We start from the raw sequence: 21,587 nt of genomic DNA, 5'->3' as shown, positions 1-21,587 counted from the left end.
AGATACTTTTGGTCTAAAATTTAACGTATGTATAATTTGTGCAGGTTTCTTGTCTCCAGACACGTGAGAAAAGTCCTGTCAAATTTAATAGTCTTAAGAAAATTTGCATTTCTTACTAATATAATTATTATTGAAATACTTTGAAATATTTGCACGAACTTTGTGAGTTCATTATTTACAATCTTATACTATTTTCTTTATTTAGCACACAAATTTTGGAAAAGTGACTTTTTGGTGCTTTTGAACGCACGGGATACTCGTTTCTTTGCAATTATAAATGTTAAATGAGAGAGAATCATTGAGATAAAACGATTTAAAAATTAGGACTGTTCAACTTGCTGTATAAGAGTAGCGCTAGACAGTGTACACATATATATACATATACACTTAAAATTATTTACTTGCCAACGAGATATACACTACCATGCCTTTTAACGCAAAAGTTTTCCTTATCTTTGCCTTGTTGTAACATTTATTTGTTGAAACAATAGTCCTCTGTTCTCTGAAACGACGGTCGAGACTCTCTTAATAATTCAAGACCACGAATAACTAAATACTAAGATATATATACTTTACGTGAAACCAAAAACCACGCTATTATTTATCATATAAAATAACAGTGCTATAATAACACGTATATCGACTATTTTAGCCAAAAACAGCAAGAAAAAAGGTTGGAAATAGCTTAATATTGGAATATATAGACATATATATGCTATAACCTCGACAAATTGACGTAATTATTTATATACAAAAGAATGGAAAGCATCGCTAGAGAAAAAGTAATAATAGTAGAAAGAAAATGAATAATCTAGAGGGGATTGGAATTTTTACGGTATTTCAATATTGATCGATATTCGATACCGTGAATTTGGTTGAAGAAGAGGATACAGCTGGGAGTAAGTGGAGACAAGCAAACAGCGTTATCGTCCCTCACCTGCATTTATATATAAGTTCGAGAGGGAGGAGGGGGGGGGGGGGGGGGAGGATCAGAGTGTGACATGTCGCGGCACGTTTGAACGATCTCTTATTCGCGAAGGCCCACTAGTGAACTCTTGACGAAAGAGAAGAAGCTCTTTTACTGTTAACTCCCGTTAATAGAGCAGCTCCCGCATACCTCGAGTACCTTGTCCAACGAGGGAACAGCAGTCACTTGAACTAGACTGCCAGCAAGGGTCATCTCATCCAATCAGCTCCCTGATTGGATACCGTGCGCGGACACCTATACAAAACCTTCACCAGAATTTACCGAATCGCACCGCGTGCACTTTCTTACAAATCAACCGGATCAGAGACACACAATTTTATCACTACCTTTCTTATCGAACGAACCTTCGAGCCTTTCTCCTCTATACGTTCATTGACCATCGGTATACAGTGCCATAAATTACTCTTAATTAAGTCGTTTAATGGAAACCAGAGAGACGCGTGAATTTCTAATTCGAAACGTACAAGGTTTTTCTTTCGAATGACACTATTCACTTCGTGACATCTCTCACTTTCAGTCGTGGAACACTGTACTTAACGACAAACGGACCTCTTCCTCTTTCCGGATCTGTCTCTATCTCGACTGCACTTTACACGATCTTTCCTTGTCCTCGCTACGTTTCCCTCTCTCTTTCTGGATATCTCTGTCTCCCTCTAACGCATCGCGTCTCTCTCTCTCTCTCTCTCTCGACAATTTAGTCGTTACCGTGAGCTACCACGGTAGACTCCTGATTAACAAAAGTGATACTCGTGACCGCCACTACGATCAACAACTCAACGTTTCAACTTTCCATTAATCATCTCTTCAGTTCCAGCATTAAAATACAACGGGGACTCGTTCTAACCACGTTACGTTATGTGCGAGTAGAGCTCTAGATTTCGACTAATGAAACATAACCTATAGTTCATCGATACTAGCTAATACAATATTTGGCTAATTGAATTTCGGTTATTGCGATCCAGCGAATGAAATATGAGCTTAGCGTAGGTAGGACGGAATATTAAATAAATGTTTAACGGTGGTAATGACCGAAGACCATAAACGACGTTCGAGTCGAGTTGAATTGGCTGGAGCGATGCGATGCGTTCAAGTGGATTTTAGGTTAGGTTAGGTGTTTGTTCGTGTACCGTAGTTTGACTGGAAATCACGCGGTATCGCAATATAACGCTCGAAACAAAGTTTTAGCTGTGAAAGCGGATGGCAAACGGTATCACGTACAATGTAGGAAATAGAATCGTTCTCTTCGTGCTATAGTGCAGTATATAAATTTTGCGCCGAGAAAGTGTACAAAGTGAAGTTAGCTGAAATGTAACCCAATCAATTTCCCGCGGTGTACGTGTGTCGTGGACCAAATAATTTACGGATCGATGAGATACACCATTTCCTAAAATATCCTGCACTCAGTGGTGGAGCTTTATTGGAATGCAATTTGGCTCATCGACTCGCTGGCGACGAGGTTATGTACGAAACGAATAATTACAAGCGAGCTGTTATAACGACCAATTCCAATCGCGTCGTTCCCAAGGAGCCAGGAAACATCGCGGTACTCGTATAAAAGTGGATAATCCTGCACGAACAAACTGTACAGCCGATGCTAATAACGCGTGTGCACGCTCTCGAGCATTCCTCACTATTATTATCCACCCGTTGGAGGCTCCACTCATGTTTTTCAATGACTTGGCCATAAGAGTAAAAGAGAACGCGCCAATTAACCAATGTAAATTGATTTTTACCATAAACTGATTTGCCACGCTGCCATCCCGAGTTATACCTGTTATTAAACAAAGATTGATACCCATGCGATGCTCTTCCTGTATATATATAATTATATATCTCAATCGTTCCGTTCAAGAAACTCATACAGTACCACGTATTTAAAGTGTTACAAGCGTTACTAAATTTCTTTATTGTTTACTTCTGTCCAGCTCTCGTTTCTCCAATCTATTCTGCTGTTTACAGTCGCCTCGTCGGTACACCGTCTGACTCTCAACAGCATTAGACATTGTTACCGAGAATAACTGAAGAGTAAATGTTACTGAAACACGCTAAAAGAATCTTCCATTTGGAATGTTCTTGCGGGATACACGATTAATATATCCCTTATTGATTTTCTTATAATTCCACTATTTTCATTCCACAAATGTTTCTCGCAGTCATGGACACTCGGTTAATATTACACTGTAGCTAGATAAATCATACCAAGATTTCTAGAGGAATGAATATTTTACAGGAAAGTGTTTTTTTTTTTTTTTTAAGGGAAAATCTAAATAAAAGCATACAAATATGGATGCCGTGCAAAACGCGACCTTTGTACGTACGTAGACACTCAAAAATCCCATGAAAAACCGGACGTGGCGGTAAACATTCATACACGTAGACACGTGCGCGCAATATATACAAGTTCAACGGTGCGTGAAAACCCGTTGAATCGAGGTGGAAAATTGTTAACTCGCTTGATGGTCCCGACTCCTGATTTCAATTCAATGTTGCAACGAGAGAGTTTTATGTTTTTGATGAAAAGCTTTTTTTATGACACTACTGAATACCTTAGTTTTGCATTAACGACGCCATTATTTCGTATCTATGAAATATATGTTATTGAAGCATTTTTATTTCTTACCGCAAAACGTTATTTTTTTATTACTGTTGAGTCACTGACAATAAATTTCATGGGAAAAAGAAGAATACTACTGCCTCTCTTTTTATCTCTGCAGAGTCAACAAGATCTTCTCGAAAGCGTTACCCGCAGAGTAATTGGAGATGAAACTAATTTTTATTTCCCATGGGTGGGAAATTGTTTTACCATGTTTTATTCCAGTCTAAGTGATATGGAAAATTTAGAACAGGGGTTGGAATTTTTCTCTTGGGCTTGGGTCAAAGAGAATTTGACTTAATTAAAGTGAAATTCATGAAGTAAAACTACCTTTGAAGGAAAAACAGTAGGACTTTTAGGAGGAAATTTCGTAAATAGTATAATGAATTAAACCAATTTTGAAAATACTACGTATAAATAAAAGACTGATATATTTATTTTTTGAAAGCGAGTATCTAATTTCGCGCGAATAAAAACATTGCGAAATAAATTCAAACTGATATACTTTGACTATATTTTTATTTGATTACGAGTATATAAAAAAAGTTTGTTAACGCATCAAACGAACGAGATTCGTGTGCATTATTGATTATTTAATAGAGTTATAGCGGTACGCGTTTTCCCAGCATCAATTTACCAATCCAGTTTGCAGTAAATTGTGGGAACCAAAAAGTACATTAAATCTAAAACTATAATATTGCACGAGACACATTTGTTCGAAAAATGAAAGTTTTGGTCGATGCTCGTTAGTTAACCATAATTCAGGAAAATTATCAAACTTGAAAATGAAGCAGGTTTTTCGAGTAGGCGAAAATTCTAACGTCGAGCTTTATCAAGGATGGGGAAGAATCTGCAAAGTTGGTAGAGGAAATGTCTGTGAGTGAAGTGAACATAATGGAACTATAAACTGCTGAACGTAATAAAGTTTAAGGGTTGATGAAAGGATAGGAGCAAGAGATTGGAAGTCTTGTAGGTTAGGGAGCGGAAAGAGACAGTTTACGTGGCATAAATAATGTCAAGAACGTTCCTAAAACGTTTTAACGTGTCAAACTGAGCCTCGGAGCATTTTAGCAACGTCTCTGATACTATGTGTGCTCTATATGAAAGATAGTTAGAGAGAGAGAGAGAGAGAGAGAGAGAAATGAAACTGAAAAAGATGCCGGTTGCCTCGCGACCACGGATTCTATCGGCGTCGAGACGCCGAGGGCGCTGCTCTCGTCAGCACTCACAATCAGCACAGACTTTTCACGAGGATCCTTTCTTCTCTCTACTCTCCACCATGTGCTGCCGTGTGTGTGTTTCGTGGTACTCCCGCCGCTCCACGATCGATGCACGCGACCAAAACACGCTCGAATTCACAAAATTGCACCAGACGTAACACGCGTTTTCCCACTTTCCCCCCAACCAGATCCTTTCTCTCTCTCTCTCTCTCTCCCTCTTGGAAGCACCATAATTAACCGCGATTGAAACTGTATATCAATCTATCTCCAATTGGCAAATTAGAAACCGATAATGAGAAAACGAAGCGGTCGATATTTTAGGTTAGAATCATTTTAATCCACGCAGCTACAGACCCCTGCTTCAGCAATGTAGATATTTATCACGGCTTATCACTCTCGAAAGCTTGCATATTAAACGTGTCGATCGTATCCTACTGGCCCAAAGGGATCCTCGTTTACCAGAGAGATAAGATTGACGGTATCCATAATCGTTAGGGATCCGAAGCAATAACAGCCACTCTCCGATCCACTCAAGCTGATCCATTATCAAGTTGAACCCATCGAAGAAAATCGTACCGTTATCTCTTATCGTTATAAACCTTCGTTAAAACTACTCGAGAATCTCTAATCTGACAATCTCCGCGACGAAATGGTTTCTCAGCTTCTGCGTTCCCCCTCTCCGACTCTCATCACCGGCCATCCAATAATAAAGCAGTCAGCCGAAATACACAGAGTTGGCCTAGGTTAATAAAAATCCGGCACGGGCAGTTGGCTCTATATCGTCGATGACGAGGTATACACGAGTCCACTTCCGGTCCGTCCGAGAAACGAGCGGTGTTTCTAACATGAATGAAGGTGTAACGTAAGATGATACTGGATTAGGGAGACGAAGATTCGGATAAAGATAGGGAGGGAGAAAAAGATTTATCGAAGAATGGATAAAGGGGGAGAGGGGTATTGCGTGTGCGGACTTACCAGTTTAGGAGGCGACAGATAGAAGAGTAGAGAGGAGAGATTCGAGAGATAGACGAGTAGTAGAGAGAGCGGAGAGTGAGATAGCGACGCGAACGAGCGACACTGTTGGCAATTCGCAGCGTTGGCCGTGCGGCGAATAACGGAAGCTGAGGCGCTGTAGGCCAATCGCAGCCACGCAGATGAGGTCCAGGTATCGCGTGTCGCGCCTCAATCCGCTGGAGCAGGATCGATCGTGTTCTCGGTTCTATGCTGCTTCACCTTGGACGCATATCCGAGGCTGACTGGGAGAGAGAGAGAGCAGCCTCCCTATAGTTCCTCCCGATGGCGATACTGGCGGCGCGCTCGTCGACGCTGCTGCTGCTGCTGCTCTTGTTCCCGTTCCTCCCGTTTCACTCGATTCTTCGTCTCTGTCTCAGCCACGCGCCGTTCCGCGTCGACGTCGACCTCGAGTCGCCAATAATTTTGGAAGCCCTCCAAAAAAGCCTCTGAACACTCCAAGCTGCTCCAGCTCATCGCTCACCACGACACAACTCGGAAACCGACCGACGCACCCCGACAAATTTGCAAGATCACCGAGAGGTTATTAGTCGCTCGACTGGATTTTTTCTTGCCGCACGCTTTGATTTGCTGGAGGATTGTGAGAACTGCGCGTGCCACGGTTTCTAAAACGTCCAAACGTGCTCCCGGATAGCCGGTAGCAACGGACTCCGCCCCTCTGCTCTGCTACAGCTTCCGATCATATTTTCCCGGAAGATCCTGCGACTGCGCCTCCCGCATCTCCCTTGCTCACGCATTTTCAAGCCCGCCGAACCTCCAGTCCAGGACGTTTCCTTGGACCAATTCTTCGTGTCGAGAAAAAATCAACGTGCGACACTGCGACCAAAGTTTTTCCAGGCTTTTCCTCCATGCTAATGGCCATCCCCGCGTAACGAGAATCTAATGCTCGGGAATCTCGCTGGATTTATCACCGTACAAGTCGCGACTGAGAATTAAATTTCGTTGAATGGTAGGAAAAGAATAGTTTTATTCTTCTCGCGAAGAGTAATTGAAGTTCGCGTAGCTTGGAGGGTGGTGCTGTGGTTTAATGGCCTGGCGGTCTCCGAGTGATAATCAAAAAACATGAGACTACGGGAAACTTGGCAATTTTAAAGTCGCTTTTCGTCGCTGGGATTTATGAATATTCGACCAATTCATTTTGTAGAGATTTGCATACCGGCTGTACACCTTCTATCATATTTATGCACAGCGGACACGATAATAGCACCTCTATACGTATATGTCTACTGTACACAATCGTGCAATCCAGCTGTGCGTACAAACTTCGCTAATGCCAGCCATCCACGCTTTTACCTTTTGTCACCTCCGTCCCACTGCCACTTTCAAGCATTCGTCAAACTTTTCACTATTCCCGTATATAACGTTACCATCCTAAGCTCTCGGATAACGAGAAAATTTATCTTCGTTTGAAAAAGATGTTAGCCAACCAGGTCGGGTCGTCTAAAATTCTCTTTACGACGAAATATAAAATCTTTTCTTACGTGACTAAAAAGTGTAAACAAAGCAACGTATATGCCCTTGCGATTCCCGTTACTTCATTATTCACTTACGACTCACGTTTTGAATTCTCATAAACCCGTTTGGTATACCAACTTCTTATCTCACGCTATTCTCTTCCACGTACTATCGCACGCGTATAACTTTATCAAAGTACATACGATTGCTTCGTTGTCTTGTCTATGCGCTATATATACAACTAAAAAAATCACGTTGCGAAGCGTCGATATAATTTTATGCGGACAATCGAGAGCTCGGGTTCATCTCTCAAAACATAACCTCTTCAGGTTTCGAAGAAATAGTTACAAATTATTTTCCTGGTAAAAAATTGCAGTCATCGACACATCCTAAAGAAAAAAATTTAGATTCTACTCGTGTTCTTCAAAACTTCTGAAAGTATAAAACAATGCCGAAAAAGACTAAAGACTCGTGGAGTCCTCCGACATTGGAGGAACTCTTGCGGCAAGCGGAGGAAGCGTTTGTCGAAACTAACGGCTGTCTACCTACCTGTGCTGTTTACGCACCAGGCTGCCTAAATATCAGCGGTGACGCTACAGATTTTAGCGAGGGCAGATCTGTCCTAATGGTATACAACTGAATTTTCAGAATAATTTCACTGTAAACAAGTTTGAGAACATCAATCCTAAAGGGGAGAAATTCACATTAAAAAGCCCATAGATTTGATGACGGTGATAGTTGGTAAACAGAGAAAACGAAGCAAGTGGTGTCGCGTGAAAACGTTGAGCGGAGATGTTTGTAAACAAGGAGGCAGCTTCTGCACGAGCCTAAAGAAATGCAACCCGTCTGACAAAGAAATTCTGTGGATTCGCTGTGTTAAAGAAGCGGTGCAAATATTCAAAGCAAAAACAGGTACTGAAACGCTCGATCGTCGTTAAATTAGCTTTTAGCTAGCAGTTTCAGTGCAAAGTTATTAGCGCATCCGGTACAGTTTGGCTCGTGTTAATAAATGGATCGATAGATTGGAAAAGGAATTAGCGTATATCACTTTGCTTCGCTTTCGTATCGAATTACGCGGCTTATATTTAACCCGCTCCCGATGGTTCTGTCTATGAATGACGAAACGCGATAGGGAATTGTTAAATGAGACACTGTGTACACCTCCCCGAGAGGCCTTAGGCTCGCGCAGAATTCTCGGTACAAAGTGAGATGTAAGAAAGTAATTAGAGGAGTGGCGGGATTGTATGGGAAAATGTTGCGAGATTGGCGGAGACGCGTGTAGCGTGTAAGAAAATAAAGTAAGGTAAAGTAAAATAAAGCAAAGTGCTTAACGAGGGCAATGCACTGTAGGCGGCATCGTTCCTGGATTCAAAATCGTGATAGCCTCCAGCGTGCCAGCTAAACGTGGCTTGGGCAGCAGCTCGGCATTAGTAGTAGCCACGTATACATTTCTGGAGGCGCTGACTGGACAACCTACTCTCAATATCTTCGAGAAGGCGTTGTCCTGCAACTTAGTCGAGAAACTGGCGCTGCAGCTACCGAGTCTCCGGCTGGCCGATATCTTATGCTCCGTCTTTGGCGATCAACGCCAGATCTTGCATTTTCATGCCAAAATTCTGCACCTCGAAGCGTTTCCCTGGCGAGACAACGGAGTCTCCTTGTTGGTGATTCTACCGGATTCCAGCGATCACGACCTCGGATACTTCGAGAGGGCCGCGCGTTGCAGGAAAAATACGATAATCTTGAACACGGCTAATCGTTGGAATACCAGACCCATCGATTTCCACAAGATCGACGTCCTCTTTCCAATCGAGCTGGTCAATGGCGCTAGATATATCAGCGAGGAGGATGTCAGGGTTCGAAGAACTCTATTGGCTATTCAATCGGAATCTTGGACACAGCTAGGTGCTATTAGCACTTTCGATCCTTTATGGCGTACATGTAGTGTCAAAGACGCTGCTGAAACGTTCCCGTGTCTCAATTTGCCATTGCCGCCGGAAACGTTTCAGATAGGTTTTTAACACACTGTGTGTGTGTGTGTGTGTGTGTGTGTGTGCTGTAAGGGATACTATTGTTATTATATTTCAGGATATTATATTTTTTCTCGCCTGTACTCTAGAAAACAATATTGAATTTTTTAACCAGGTCAAATATTGTGGGAGAGCTATTATTCGATCTTGAAGTACCTGGATCCTGTGTCTATAGAAATCGATTACATTGTTGAAGCTTTGAAGGGTACCAATGGCGTTTTAGGCGTTAACGTTATCGGTCGTGGCTATGGTGGATCCGTACTGGCACTGGTAAATCATTTTCTTCAAACGATGTAATTTATTAATTTGTAAAAAGAAAAAATAACTTGCATTGTTTGCGCGAAGATTAAATCCGAGGAGCGTGAAAAGATTTCCGATGCTTTAAAAGATGTGAAAAATATGTGGAAGCAATGTTATATTTTACGCCCGATGAAAGGAGCCTCTGTCTTGTACATTGATCGAAAAAGCCAGACGCCTTGAAGAAAAACTACTTTTCTCATAGCGTAGCTCAGAGGATATATCACTACGATAACGACCGGTTAAAAACAATACGGTGTTCCTTTTTTTATTTATTATATTTAATCCAATATTTATAAAGACACTTATAAACAAAAAAAATGGATACTTTGGAATCAGGAGGAATTATCACGGGATCGTGGCTTTAATTATTAAAGTAATGCAAGAATGACATTTTATAATTTTTTTTTATTCAATCTGATATTTAATGCACATTTTGTACAAATACTTAGCTCTTTTTAAAGTCTTTGCTGCTTTAGAATCAGTTTTGCAACTAAATAAACTTCGTTAATTGTAATTGTACTCATTATATACGTATATTTACATCCAGTAACTTAAATACTTACATAATTAAAGCAGATGTAACAACACTTTTTAAACAGAAAGCGAAAAAAAAACAAATAGGAATTTGAAGAAACTTGGCGTATTTCTATTATATTGTGCTCGTTTTGCGCGTGAAAAATAAAACGTGAAATGCTATACTGCGGAATTGATCTCTTACGTGGAATGTGTATTTGATTGGTCATTTGCCTTTGTTTGCTATTGCGCTCGCGCATTCTCTCCCTTCCACACTCCTCAGTCTACCTTTCAACTATCTTTTACCTTCTTATGTCCTACTCTCTTGCACGCTCCTTTCTTTCATTCTCTTACTTTCACGCTAGCACTCATTTTGGCTTGAATACCGACTGTCTTCACACGCGTCATCCTTCAAAATCTAAATGATATATCTTTGTAAATTCCTATATATACCTTTTTCTTATTAATCTTCAGATCTATATATTAGCAAGATTGTTAAACAAATAACTGAACTTTATGATTAGGTAGGAAGGAAACGGAACTTGTAATTACACATCACATTGTTTAAGAGCACTTATACCACGCAACACTAAATATATTATAAAAATACGCAATTTGTTTACCATAAAGTAATTATTTACAGTTTCTATTTTGATTAATTGCGTTAAATTTTTTATAGTGGAGGTCTGTAGTAATTATTTCTAAAACATCAGAGAGTACGATAATTCCTCTCGTTACATGTTTTAAAGAATTTCCAAGAGAATCCACCAATTCCTACCAAGCACGCTGTTAATATTATACCACCTGGAAAAAGTAAAAAGGTAATTAAGACTTTAACTTACTGGAGATTTCTTGTATGCCTAGTAATGTGCGAATAGTTGAATACCCATGAAACTGAGTCCATCAAAGTGTCTTTCATGCTGAGGAGATGGTGCTCCTGTTGGAACTGGCGTTGTCGGAGCTGCAGTGGTTGATGGAGCAGGTGGTACAGTTGAAGGTATCGATGTAGTTGTTATCGGCTTTTCAGTGGTTATAGGTTTAGTTGTAGGATTGTTGGTGGTAGAAGTTGAGGCTGTAGTCGTAGGAGCATCTGTTGGTTTGGGTGGTAGAGGTTTTGTAACAGGTGCGGAAGTAGTAGGCTTGGACGTACTAGTAGTCAAATTTGTAACAGGTATAGCAGTAGTGGTGTCTGGTATCTCCGGTGGAACTTTTGGATTAGCTGAAATTTAAAAACCATAATTCCCTTTTAATTTTATAAAAAAATATGCTTTTGCAGAAAATGAAAAAAAAACAGGTTATTTAATTAATCTTTCTAATTAACAATGTAGTATATTAATTATACAAATTGGCCAAAGCCGTAAAAGATCCCAAAAAGGAAAATATCCTAATAAATCTGGCACCAACAGATAACAGCACTCGGTAGGCAATATTAATTTTCAACTTTATCATCAGTAATATAATACTAGTAGGCGTTTACTGCGACAAATTTTACAGACAATTTCTCTTCAATATGCTGAGCAATCGTTACCGAAGATTCATTGACTTTTACTTTGACAGTTGGAAAGTTCCTTCTGACGCAATCTTACGCAACGCTTTAGCCAAACTACATTTAATTTTCTGTAACAATTTTCACTTACCCTTACCCTCCTCTTTCGCCAAGACGCCGACAGTAAAAGCCAGCACTGTTAGGCTCAAGTACAGAAATTTCATCCTGATTTTGCTTCCGACTAACTTTTAGCTACGAAAGTATAGAAATTAAGAAAACGAAGCTAAACTTATACGTAGAACAGACGGCTTCAACGACTTTTTAAGGTGAAACGTTAACAATTGAAGTGACTCAAAACGAACAGTTAATCTGGCCACGGCCACAGCTGTGCAAAGACAGTGGCGACGCGCCAAGTTGTTTAAGTTTTGACAGAAGGAAGTGGCATAGGCATAGGATACTCGCAATATTCCCTAGCCACTTTTTTACGCTCGCCACTAACTATAGCAAAATCAACTATAGCGACGTACGTAATTCAGTCTCCAGACGATTTATATTTCACCTAATAAATTCAATATCCTACTAAATAGAAACATTGAATTTAATTACCAAGTAATAGTATGCTTCTTGAAAAATTAATTTTCACAGTATATTGATTAAATATGAAAACAATCACCAAAAACAGTTTTCCTACACATGCCAGTCATTCATAAATCTTCTGTCCCTCACTTATATTTTCAAAGGGAAAAATTGTTACTGTTATATCGTTTACTATGTCAAAAAGCAAATCTATTTCTATCTAAAACTTAGGGTTATTCTTTCAGTTAAAAATAATAATAATTTTCAGAGCGACTAAGCACAACTCATCTAGGGAATTCAAGATTTGCAGTGAGAAGCAGGTTTTCAATGTAGAAGAAAATGCAAGATCGAAAGAAATATGAATAAGATTGTGCATGAAGATGTCTAAAGAGATGGTTGAATCTAGATAAAAGAGAGAGAGAGAGAGAGTGAGAGAGCGTGTGTAGAGGGGGAGAGGGGATCGGAATAAAAGAAGGATTTGTATGGCTGGTAGAGGGAGAGTACGAGAGGAGTAGTCGTGGCGGGTTTTTGGGCAAAGGTGGAAGCGAGAAGGGTATCTCTAATGTTAGTACGGTGGCGCTGTCTGGCGGGGGTTTTCTCAGTGAAAGGGGCCATCGATGGGGACCGGGGTGGTCGGGATGATGCGCGGTCAACGGCGTTAGCTCAGTTCAGTTCAGTGTAGCTCGGAGTGGCTCTCAGAGTACAAGTTGATAGGCGCGTCGCGGGTGTATCGCACACGCTTGTTCGTTCAGTTTTCACAAACTGTTCTCGTCTGTTTATGAAGAAGACGCGTCTCTCGAGCAGTGCGACTACGAGAAAATCCCACGTTCCGACAACACCCATATTGGATTATTCCGAATTTTGAGAGACACCTCTTATAGAACGAATTTAAATTACAGATTGATACGACAGGACAAACATTGAGTTGCGAGGATAGTGCTTACTCGATAGAGATAGTGAAAAGGGTGAGAAGTTCGCCCGACGAGAAAACGTCGGGGAAGTGACAAGGGGATTTTGGTGCCCGGGCCAGGCTGCTCTCCAGCCAGCCCACGGATAAAGGGCAAAGGAAGAAATGGGCCGGTCCGCGCTTACGTGATAGGTGTGCGAGCGCGCGAGCGCGCGCGCGCGCGTGTATATATATAGATGTGCGTGTATGGCCGCGTCCCCCTCGATGCGCGAATGTGTCGCACGTAGGCAAAAGAGGGTAAAGATAGCAGTGGCCAGTGTTAGTCTCCCAATCTCGTTAAGAGAAAGAGTGGGAGGGAGCTGTACACATACACACAGCCGCGAGAACAAACGGGTCAGCGACAATAGAGCGTCAACGGGGAGAGGTCGATTTGGGGTTGAAGGGACCTGGAAGAGCGACAACGACGACGACGGGGAAGAAGAAGAAATGAGGGAGAAGGGGATCTTCGCGGCGACGGCTGTTCGCAGCCGCTGCTGCCTCGTCGAGTTGCTTCTCCTCTGGCTCGTTACATCGAGCTTAACCCGGACGGCTGGTGCGTCCTGCAAGTGGTCGAGCGACAGCGGCAACGAGACCCGGGCCGCTGACTGCAATCTTCGTGTTTTGGACCCGACAGCGGTCGGTACGCTTCTAACTACGTTGGACGGAGCTGAAAAGCTGCGAATCAGATGCAGCGAGGTCCACCATTTCGAAAGCACCCTGGCTGCCCAAAGTTGGCAGAGGCTATCGGGTTTGCACGAATTACACGTACACGGTTGCAAGGTTCTGCGAGTACCCGAGGCCGCGTTTCAACCTCTCTCCGAGTTGAAGAGGCTCGTGATTCAAACGTTCAACATCGAATGGGGTGCCGCACGAATCCTCGAAATGGCACCCGACTCTTTGACCGGCCTCAGGGAGCTTCACACCCTCGAGATAATCGAGAGCAATGTTCTAGCGCTACCGGCGGATCTGCTTTGCGGCCTCGACAACCTGCAGACCTTGAATTTGACCGGTAATCGCTTCCGGGATTTAAACGATATCGGTCTCAGGTTGGCAGTGGTCGGGGCCCTGGCAGACCCCACCGTTCCACCCTGTCGAGCGGATATTCGCATTCTCGACATCTCCCGTAACGAGATAAAACGGCTACCCGAGGACAGTCCGCTGGTCGGACTTCGTCAACTCCAGGAGCTTCACGTGCAACGAAATTCTATCGTCGAAATCGCGAGTGATGCGCTCACCGGACTCACCGTTCTGCGAACTTTGAACGCGAGTTACAATTCCTTGGATTCCCTGCCGGAAGCATTATTCGCCAGCACGAGGGATCTCAGGGAGATACATCTGGCCCACAACGGATTGCGCGAACTGCCCAAAGGGATATTCACGAGATTGGAACAATTGTTAGTGTTGAATCTGGCCGGTAATCGTTTGAGCAGTGATCAAGTGGATGAGACTTCGTTCATTGGACTGATAAGACTAATCGTGCTCGATCTGTCCTATAACCTATTGACCCGCATCGATTCGCGCATGTTCAAGGATCTATTCTTCCTACAGATTCTCGATTTGCGAAATAACTCGATCGATCGCATCGAGAGCAATGCCTTCCTACCCCTCTACAATTTACACACTCTCGAGCTTTCTGACAATAAGCTACACACGATAGGTGCCCAGCTTTTCAACGGTCTGTTCGTGCTGAATCGGCTCACCCTGTCCGGAAACTCCATAGCCAGTATTGACCCTCTCGCCTTTCGCAATTGTTCCGACCTGAAGGAGCTCGATCTCAGTGGAAACGAGCTGACGTCAGTGCCGGAAGCATTGCGCGACCTAGCTTTCCTCAAGACCCTGGACCTCGGAGAGAATCGAATCGTCGACTTTCAAAACGGTTCCTTTCGCAATCTGCATCAGCTCACAGGATTACGGCTTATCGGTAACGAGATCGGGAATCTAACCCGCGGCATGCTCTGGGATCTACCGAATCTGCAGATTCTCAATCTGGCCAGGAACAAGGTTCAGCACGTCGAGAGGCAGGCCTTCGAGCGTAACGTTAAACTGGAAGCGATACGACTGGACGGTAACTTTTTGTCGGATATCAATGGTGTCTTCACCAGCGTGACCAGTCTGCTACTGCTGAACCTTTCCGAAAACCACATCGAGTGGTTCGACTACGCCTTCATACCCAGCAATCTCAAGTGGCTCGATATACACGGCAATTTTATCGAGAGTCTCGGCAATTACTACAAAATCACGGACTCCAAAGTGAAAACTTTGGACGCGAGTCACAATCAGATCACGGAGCTCTCACCGCTATCAGTTCCGGACAGCGTCGAGTTACTGTTCATAAACAACAACTATATTAGCATCGTGAGGCCAAATACTTTCGCCGACAAAGAGAATCTAACCCGCGTAGATATGTATGCCAACATGATCGAATCAATGGAACTGTCGTCGCTGTTGTTGAAACGAGTACCGGAAGGAAGAGCCTTGCCAGAGTTCTACATTGGTGGCAATCCCTTCGACTGCAATTGTTCGATGGACTGGTTGCCGGCCATCAACAATCAAACCGCATCGAGGGAATATCCACGTGTGATGGATCTTGATAACGCCATGTGCCGTACTTCCGGTCCACGTGGCGTCGCCATTATTCCAGCATCCACCTCACGACCGGAACAATTTCTCTGCCGTTATGAGGCCCACTGTTTCGCTCTTTGTCACTGTTGCGATTTCGACGCCTGTGACTGTGAGATGACATGTCCGGCTGGCTGCAAATGTTACAACGATCGCACCTGGAACACCAACGCCGTGGACTGCTCGGGCTTGGGGGTCGAAGAGATACCACGAAGAATTCCAATGGACGCCACGGAAGTCTACCTCGACGGAAACGTTCTGCGGGAATTGCAGAATCACGTGTTCATCGGTAGGAAGAACATGAAGGTGTTGTACGTGAACGCCAGTGGAATCGAATCCATTCAGAATCGCACGTTCAACGGTCTGAACAATCTTCAGACTCTTCATCTCGAGGACAATCGTATTCGCGAGCTCAAGGGATTCGAGTTCGAACGATTGTCCCATTTGCGCGAGCTCTATCTGCAAAACAATCTGATCGGTTATATCGGTAACCTAACGTTCCTCCCGCTCAGGTCATTGGAGATCCTCCGACTGAGCGGCAATCGACTGGTGACTTTTCCCGTCTGGCAAGTGGCCTTGAACGCACGTTTGGTGGAGCTCTCGTTGGGCAGCAATCCCTGGTCCTGCCACTGCAAATTCCTCCAGGAGTTGTCCTCCTGGGTCTCGGATAATGCTCACAAAGTGATGGACACTAGTGACGTGTGGTGCTACTACGGTGGGGATTCACGACCCGCCTACAGGCGTCCCCTGAACGTCAACGAGACATCCTGCTCGGATTATTTCGCCCAAGGCGGCGTAATGGAGAATTTCATCGTGTCGGATTACCTGCCGTTGGTGGCCGCGACCCTATCAGCTATATTGGTGTTGTTGGTGATCATTGTGTTGGCCTTTGTCTTCAGGGAACCTGTTGGTGCCTGGGCCTATTCCAAATACGGATTACGCTTTCTACGAACTAAATCGGGTAAGAGCAGTACACCGGGGAACTTGGCTTCCGCACCACCGATGGCGGAGTGTTGCGACGCCGACAGGGAACGACCGTACGATTGTTACGTGTGCTACAGTCCCAATGACGAGGATTTTGTCCTACGTTCCCTGGCGGTGGAGCTAGAGCACGGTGCCCCCGGCTTCAGACTGTGCCTTCATCATCGCGATTTGCCCTGTATAATTCGTGCCTCCGCACCGGCACCAGCCATCCTCGAGGCCGTCGACGCCTCCCACCGTATCCTAATCGTCCTCACGAGGAACTTCCTGCAGACCGAGTGGTCGAGATTCGAGTTCCGGGCCGCCCTCCACGAGGCTCTCCGTGGCCGTACCAGTCAGCTGATCGTCATTCAGGCGGGTCACGTCGGTCCCGAGGTGGAACGCGATCTGGAGCTGCGTCCCTACCTCAGAAACGCCGCCGCCATCATCACCTGGGGCGATAAGAGGTTCTGGGAGAGGCTGAGATACGCGATACCCTCCTGCGCCCTTGATATGGACAACAAGTCGTCGCCTCTCATCTACAAACGGAATATAAATAGCTTCAGCCTCGATGGCGTTGGCGTTGCCAATGAGAAAACCGCTGTTTCCACTCTTTGGACTCAGGAACGACAGCGCGGCTGCGGCGTTGGGGGTGGAGGCGGTTGTGGGGGCTTCAAGGACAGCCCTACGTCGCCCGCATTGATGCTTCAACACGCACCTCCACCCGCCTACTCCTGCGGCACCATTTCCACGCAGCAGCATCATCACCATCATCAACAGCAGCAGCAGCAGCAACAGCAACAACAACAGCAACAGCAGCAGCAGGATCAGCAACAACAACAGCCACCGTCTTCGCCGCAACCGAGGCTAACCGTCAATCACGGCTATCGGGAGGCGGTAACGATTCCGGCCAGCAACCTCGTCACTACCAACACCAACGTGAGCAGCGGCAGCGAGGATCACAGGAGACCCCTCTCGGAACACATATACTCTTCCATCGACTCGGATTACTCGACGCTGGAGAGAACCGCCTGGAGGCAGCAGCAACCACCACCTCCGCCGCCGCCACCATCCTCCGGACAGGCGTATCTCGTCTAGCGTGATCCCATCCTCTCTTTTCGATGAGCCTCTCTTCTCTTCCTCTTCCCTCATTCTATCCCTATTTGCTACCACCCACTATTGCTTTCCGTCAGCTATAGGAAAAGAATCGCTGCGCCCGACTTTTTCGAAAACCGAGCTTTTCACCACCCCCACCCCCACCCCCTCCTCCATCCCACAGTTTAACGAGGCTTGGTTCCATGCCAAGTACTCCCTGAAAGGCTTTTCAGGACAATGCTGAATTTTTAGTTCCTCGCGGATGAATTTTTTCCCTCCTCCCCCGCACCACCCTTGGTCCCTTCGCACCCCCGCTACGCCTCTCGCATCCAAACAGTGCGCTCGTACGTTCGGTCGTGCGGACGGTAAATATCGACTGGTAACAAGACGAAAAGGTGTTTATTTGGAAAATATTTGCCGGGCGCTGCCAATTCTTTATCCTTCTTCCACCGAACGTGCCAGCTTGATATTCCATTGTAGTACCATTCTGTTATTTTTTCCCCTCCCCACCTCCCCCCCCCCCCCCCCCATCGGCCCTTTTCGTTCAGCATTCGCGTTTTCCGCCGCGAATCGGTCGATGCGTCTGCGCGCGCGCTGTATAATTACGATCGGTGCGAGAATGGAAAATTAGCAGAAACGCTGTGTGCTTCTCTGTGCCTGCAATTTCATCGTAGATTTCTCCATGAAGCTGATTAGTCGAGTTGCTTGTCGTCATAATAATATCAATGGAGCATAAATAATTGCAACCGGTACGCGCCGCAATTCGATATAGAATCAACCCGAATCCGGGCTATCATTTATATTCGCGCATATTTGAAATGTTGTCCGTGAGTCCACACAGTGTTCCGTTAGATAATCACTCGGTGTATCCACAGTGCGCCGCGCAATCGACTACGAACCCTTCAGCAATTCCACCTACCTCCCCCCTTTATCTCCCTCTCTCTCCCTCTGCTTCTACACCCGATCACCTCCACTCCCCTCCCCCTACGTCCCTCTCCCGTTACCCTTTCGATTGATCACTTTCGAGCGAGCAATAAAACATAAACGCAAGAGCATCCTCGCGTGCGGAATCCACCGAGGGATCGCTTCCATAACGGCGATTTATCTTAGTGCGTGTAAATATTTGACCGAAAGAAGAAGAGAGAGACAATGTGTAAATAGTGAACGCTGCGCGTGTGTCGGCATTTTGTACCTATGTACATTGTATAGAGATATACTTAAATAAATATCTAACGATATATATATATATATATATATATTCGAGCGAAAAGGCGACGAAGCGCGCATAAGTTAATTAGGCTTTGATCTTGAATTCTCGGACATAGGTAGAACACGATCTTTTTGTAATTTTATATGTGAAGCTGTACTATATGTAAATATGTATATCTGAAAGTTTCGCCTCGTGTAAGATATTACTCATCGCCACCATTAAAAGGAATAATTAAGAGTGAGCGAGTGCGTCCGTGTGCGTGTCTGCGGGAGGGAACGAGCGACTGTTTGCGCGGGTGTATGTGTGGGAGAGAATGAGAGCACGCTCACACGATGCACCTACGTGCCGACGTCAACTTACTGTATACTTGATTTATTTAAATCATGTGAATAAATTTATAAAGTACGTTAATACCGACTTACTGTGTCTACTTGACAATTATTACCCCGGCCGTAATAGCCATTCATTTTCAGCCTTTCGAAAGACAGGCTGATGAACGCTGAGAGGGAGAGAGGAGTGGGAGGGGGTGGCAAGAGGAAGAACACCAGCTCGAGCGATCAATCCGGAAGTGGACGTGGATGGATATAAGCTGCGACGTTAGATTTACTCGTTTCACCTTATTTGTCGTTTAATGGGATTCCTACTATATTGCACCAGATGTACCACGTATCTGTGTATATATTGTATATATACGACGCAGGGTGGTATAATGTATACACCTACATCCATCAGTGGTGGTAGTACAACAGTTGTCTCTGGTTACGAGAAACTCGACTACCCACGGAACTAAAGGCGCATTGTGAAGCCGGCGAAAGCGACGTACTCCGTGATAAAAGAAATTGAAAAAGTAAAAGTGTATCCATCCGCTAATTAGGGAGTTTACGGGAAGCGAGAGAGTTTCGTGATCCTGGGGAGAGGAAACTCTCGGAAATAGTTCCGTCGGCCGAGAGAATTCTTTCGCAGTTGAAAAAAAAGGGAGAGAGAGAGACTGGCACCACTATGCACTATTTTGTTCCGGACGTAGAGGGTCTCATTTGGGTTCGCGTTCTCTCGCGCAGATTAACATATTTGGAGTAGATGGTGGTTTCACGTAACGCATTTATCTTACTTAGAGAGGAGAGGGCGGTCTATCCTTCTTTGGCCTTAATGGTTTTGCAGCGGCCCGACATGGGGAAGTCATAAATTGAATTAAACATAAGATACCCCCGCTGGTAATCTCTTAATGCGAGCACGAATTCATGTTTGGACCGAATTCCGGTGCGCGTGAAAGATTCGTACATAGACTTTGTTTGTTTGGGAACCTGACTGTAACGGCATAGGCCACGGATGTGTTGTCTATACGTGCATGTATATATAATAGTATATCTATATATATAGATAGATATACATACTCTGCGCATTTGCCACCAAGTGTGTGTGTGTATACGTGCAGCTTGCGCGCCTATATAGATCGCAAACGGAACATTGATCCTAGTCAGCGCCACCGCGCACTCACTGCACACCATCTGCACACTTACATTATTAATGTGCCTACACCGCCGCCGCAAGCTGCACCTACGTATTACGTATATACAAACGGACGTTTCTATTTGTAAAATCTTCTCTGACGGACGTAAACATCGAGCGAGGCTACATTTCTTCGGGCTTGCTTCTATATGAACAAAGCAAAGCCACCCCCTCCCCCACCCCACCACCCTCACTCGCAACTCTTCTCGCGCGACTGTCCCGCAAATCAGAGGACTCCCTCCCCCTCTCCCCTCCTCTGTGCAGTTCCTCTTTCTACCACCCCCACCCACCCTCTACCCTATTTTCCCCGTTTTTTCACTTTCAACCGCCACTGCTCACCGTTTCGTCGACGATTAGACCCGCGCGACGCTTTTAAATCCCCTCCGCGAATCTCCAGCTCCGAGCGTGAAATTTTCAAACAGTTTTTTTTCCTCGTCTCTCCTATTCCCTCAATCTTTTATACATTATAGTCAATTTCGTGTTTTCGGCGTTTCGATTTTCCTGTAAAAACTTGGGAGAGAGAGAGAATTCTCTTCTTCCTCTCTCTCTCTCTCTCTATATATATATATATATATATATTAATGTTTCGCAGCGTGACGTCGAGAGGAGGAAGAAAAGTGAAAAATTCAAGATGTCCATTGGCGACCGTGCGCGGAGGAGAGCGCTTTTTCTCCGATGTAGAATGATACAATAGGAAGGGCAAGGCGGAGAGAAGAAGCATTTGCAAAAATGCAAAGCACCCCCCTGAATTTTAACTCATTTCGCTTTATGAATTATGGAAGGTCTTACGAGTGTCTCGTGCGAGGATTTTTTAACAATTTTTCTCGCACATCTGCTAGATTCTTGAAAAGCCGTGCGCCTCGCGCGAGGTCCGGCGATCTTTCACGTGCAATTTCCCCCCTGCCCCTCCCCTCTTTTCAGGTAGGCGCCATATGCCGTTGAAGGGGGCTAGGTGGGAGGTTAAACGTGGAAAGGGGTTAAAAGTATATAGGAAGGAGCGTAAGACAGTTATATTCGGTTTTACGCTGTTGGAAAAGCAGTTTGCGCGGTTTCCCGTG

The 21,587-nt window shown here is 44.6% G+C and overlaps 4 protein-coding genes across 5 annotated transcripts in view; 2 read left to right on the top strand and 2 right to left on the bottom strand.

Moving 5' to 3' along the window:
* The window catches only part of Alk (Anaplastic lymphoma kinase), a 37,599-nt gene extending 31,182 nt beyond the window's left edge, over window positions 1–6,417 (bottom strand). The window contains exon 1 of the mRNA XM_066741022.1: window positions 5,777–6,417. The gene's annotated coding sequence lies outside the window, so the exon portion shown is untranslated. The remainder of the gene's footprint in view (window positions 1–5,776) is intronic.
* Window positions 6,418–8,403: 1,986 nt separating this feature from the next.
* Window positions 8,404–10,006, top strand: LOC136780587 (galactokinase-like). Its single transcript, XM_066739059.1, has 5 exons — window positions 8,404–8,485; window positions 8,639–9,301; window positions 9,434–9,588; window positions 9,664–9,767; window positions 9,955–10,006. Exons 1-5 carry the CDS (start codon window positions 8,404–8,406, stop codon window positions 10,004–10,006), a joined length of 1,056 nt encoding a protein of 351 aa, XP_066595156.1.
* On the bottom strand, window positions 10,004–12,006 carry LOC136777380 (adipocyte plasma membrane-associated protein Hemomucin-like). Of its 2 annotated transcripts, none has more exons than XM_066733628.1 (3): window positions 11,775–12,006; window positions 11,018–11,350; window positions 10,004–10,935 (listed from the first exon to the last, which is right to left on the bottom strand). In XM_066733628.1, the coding sequence occupies exons 1-3, from the start codon at window positions 11,839–11,841 to the stop codon at window positions 10,841–10,843; spliced, it is 495 nt and encodes a 164-aa protein (XP_066589725.1). In that variant the 5' UTR covers window positions 11,842–12,006; the 3' UTR covers window positions 10,004–10,840. The 2 variants fall into 2 exon arrangements, with proteins under 2 accessions (XP_066589725.1, XP_066589719.1); XM_066733622.1 differs by having other exon boundaries at window positions 11,769–12,002.
* A 174-nt stretch (window positions 12,007–12,180) lies between these two features.
* Window positions 12,181–19,430, top strand: LOC136777374 (toll-like receptor 7). Its single transcript, XM_066733608.1, has one exon. It carries the CDS (start codon window positions 13,347–13,349, stop codon window positions 17,814–17,816), a length of 4,470 nt encoding a protein of 1,489 aa, XP_066589705.1. The 5' UTR covers window positions 12,181–13,346; the 3' UTR covers window positions 17,817–19,430.
* The last annotated feature ends 2,157 nt before the right edge of the window (window positions 19,431–21,587 follow it).

Source organism: Prorops nasuta, unplaced genomic scaffold, assembly GCF_024137725.1.
Source record: "Prorops nasuta isolate Cenicafe-Biocafe unplaced genomic scaffold, Cenicafe_Pnas_1.2 PNAS00002, whole genome shotgun sequence".
Classification (NCBI taxonomy): Eukaryota; Metazoa; Arthropoda; class Insecta; order Hymenoptera; family Bethylidae; genus Prorops; species Prorops nasuta.
This window is presented reverse-complemented; position numbering and strand designations above follow the sequence as displayed.

What these genes read in the sequence shown, in the direction of transcription:
- LOC136780587 (XM_066739059.1), top strand. Translation starts at nt 8,404, where the DNA reads ATGACGAAACGCGATAGGGAATTGTTAAATGAGACACTGTGTACACCT. An exon ending in AGGCTCGCGCAGAATTCTCG is followed by an intron (nt 8,486 to 8,638) that starts GTACAAAGTGAG and finishes AATGCACTGTAG; the next exon opens with GCGGCATCGTTCCTGGATTC. An exon ending in GTGGATCCGTACTGGCACTG is followed by an intron (nt 9,589 to 9,663) that starts GTAAATCATTTT and finishes GTTTGCGCGAAG; the next exon opens with ATTAAATCCGAGGAGCGTGA.
- LOC136777380 (XM_066733622.1), bottom strand. Translation starts at nt 11,841, where the DNA reads ATGAAATTTCTGTACTTGAGCCTAACAGTGCTGGCTTTTACTGTCGGC. An exon ending in GGCGAAAGAGGAGGGTAAGG is followed by an intron (nt 11,351 to 11,768) that starts GTAAGTGAAAAT and finishes TTTAAATTTCAG; the next exon opens with CTAATCCAAAAGTTCCACCG. An exon ending in TGATGGACTCAGTTTCATGG is followed by an intron (nt 10,936 to 11,017) that starts GTATTCAACTAT and finishes TACTTTTTCCAG; the next exon opens with GTGGTATAATATTAACAGCG.
- LOC136777374 (XM_066733608.1), top strand. Translation starts at nt 13,347, where the DNA reads ATGGCCGCGTCCCCCTCGATGCGCGAATGTGTCGCACGTAGGCAAAAG.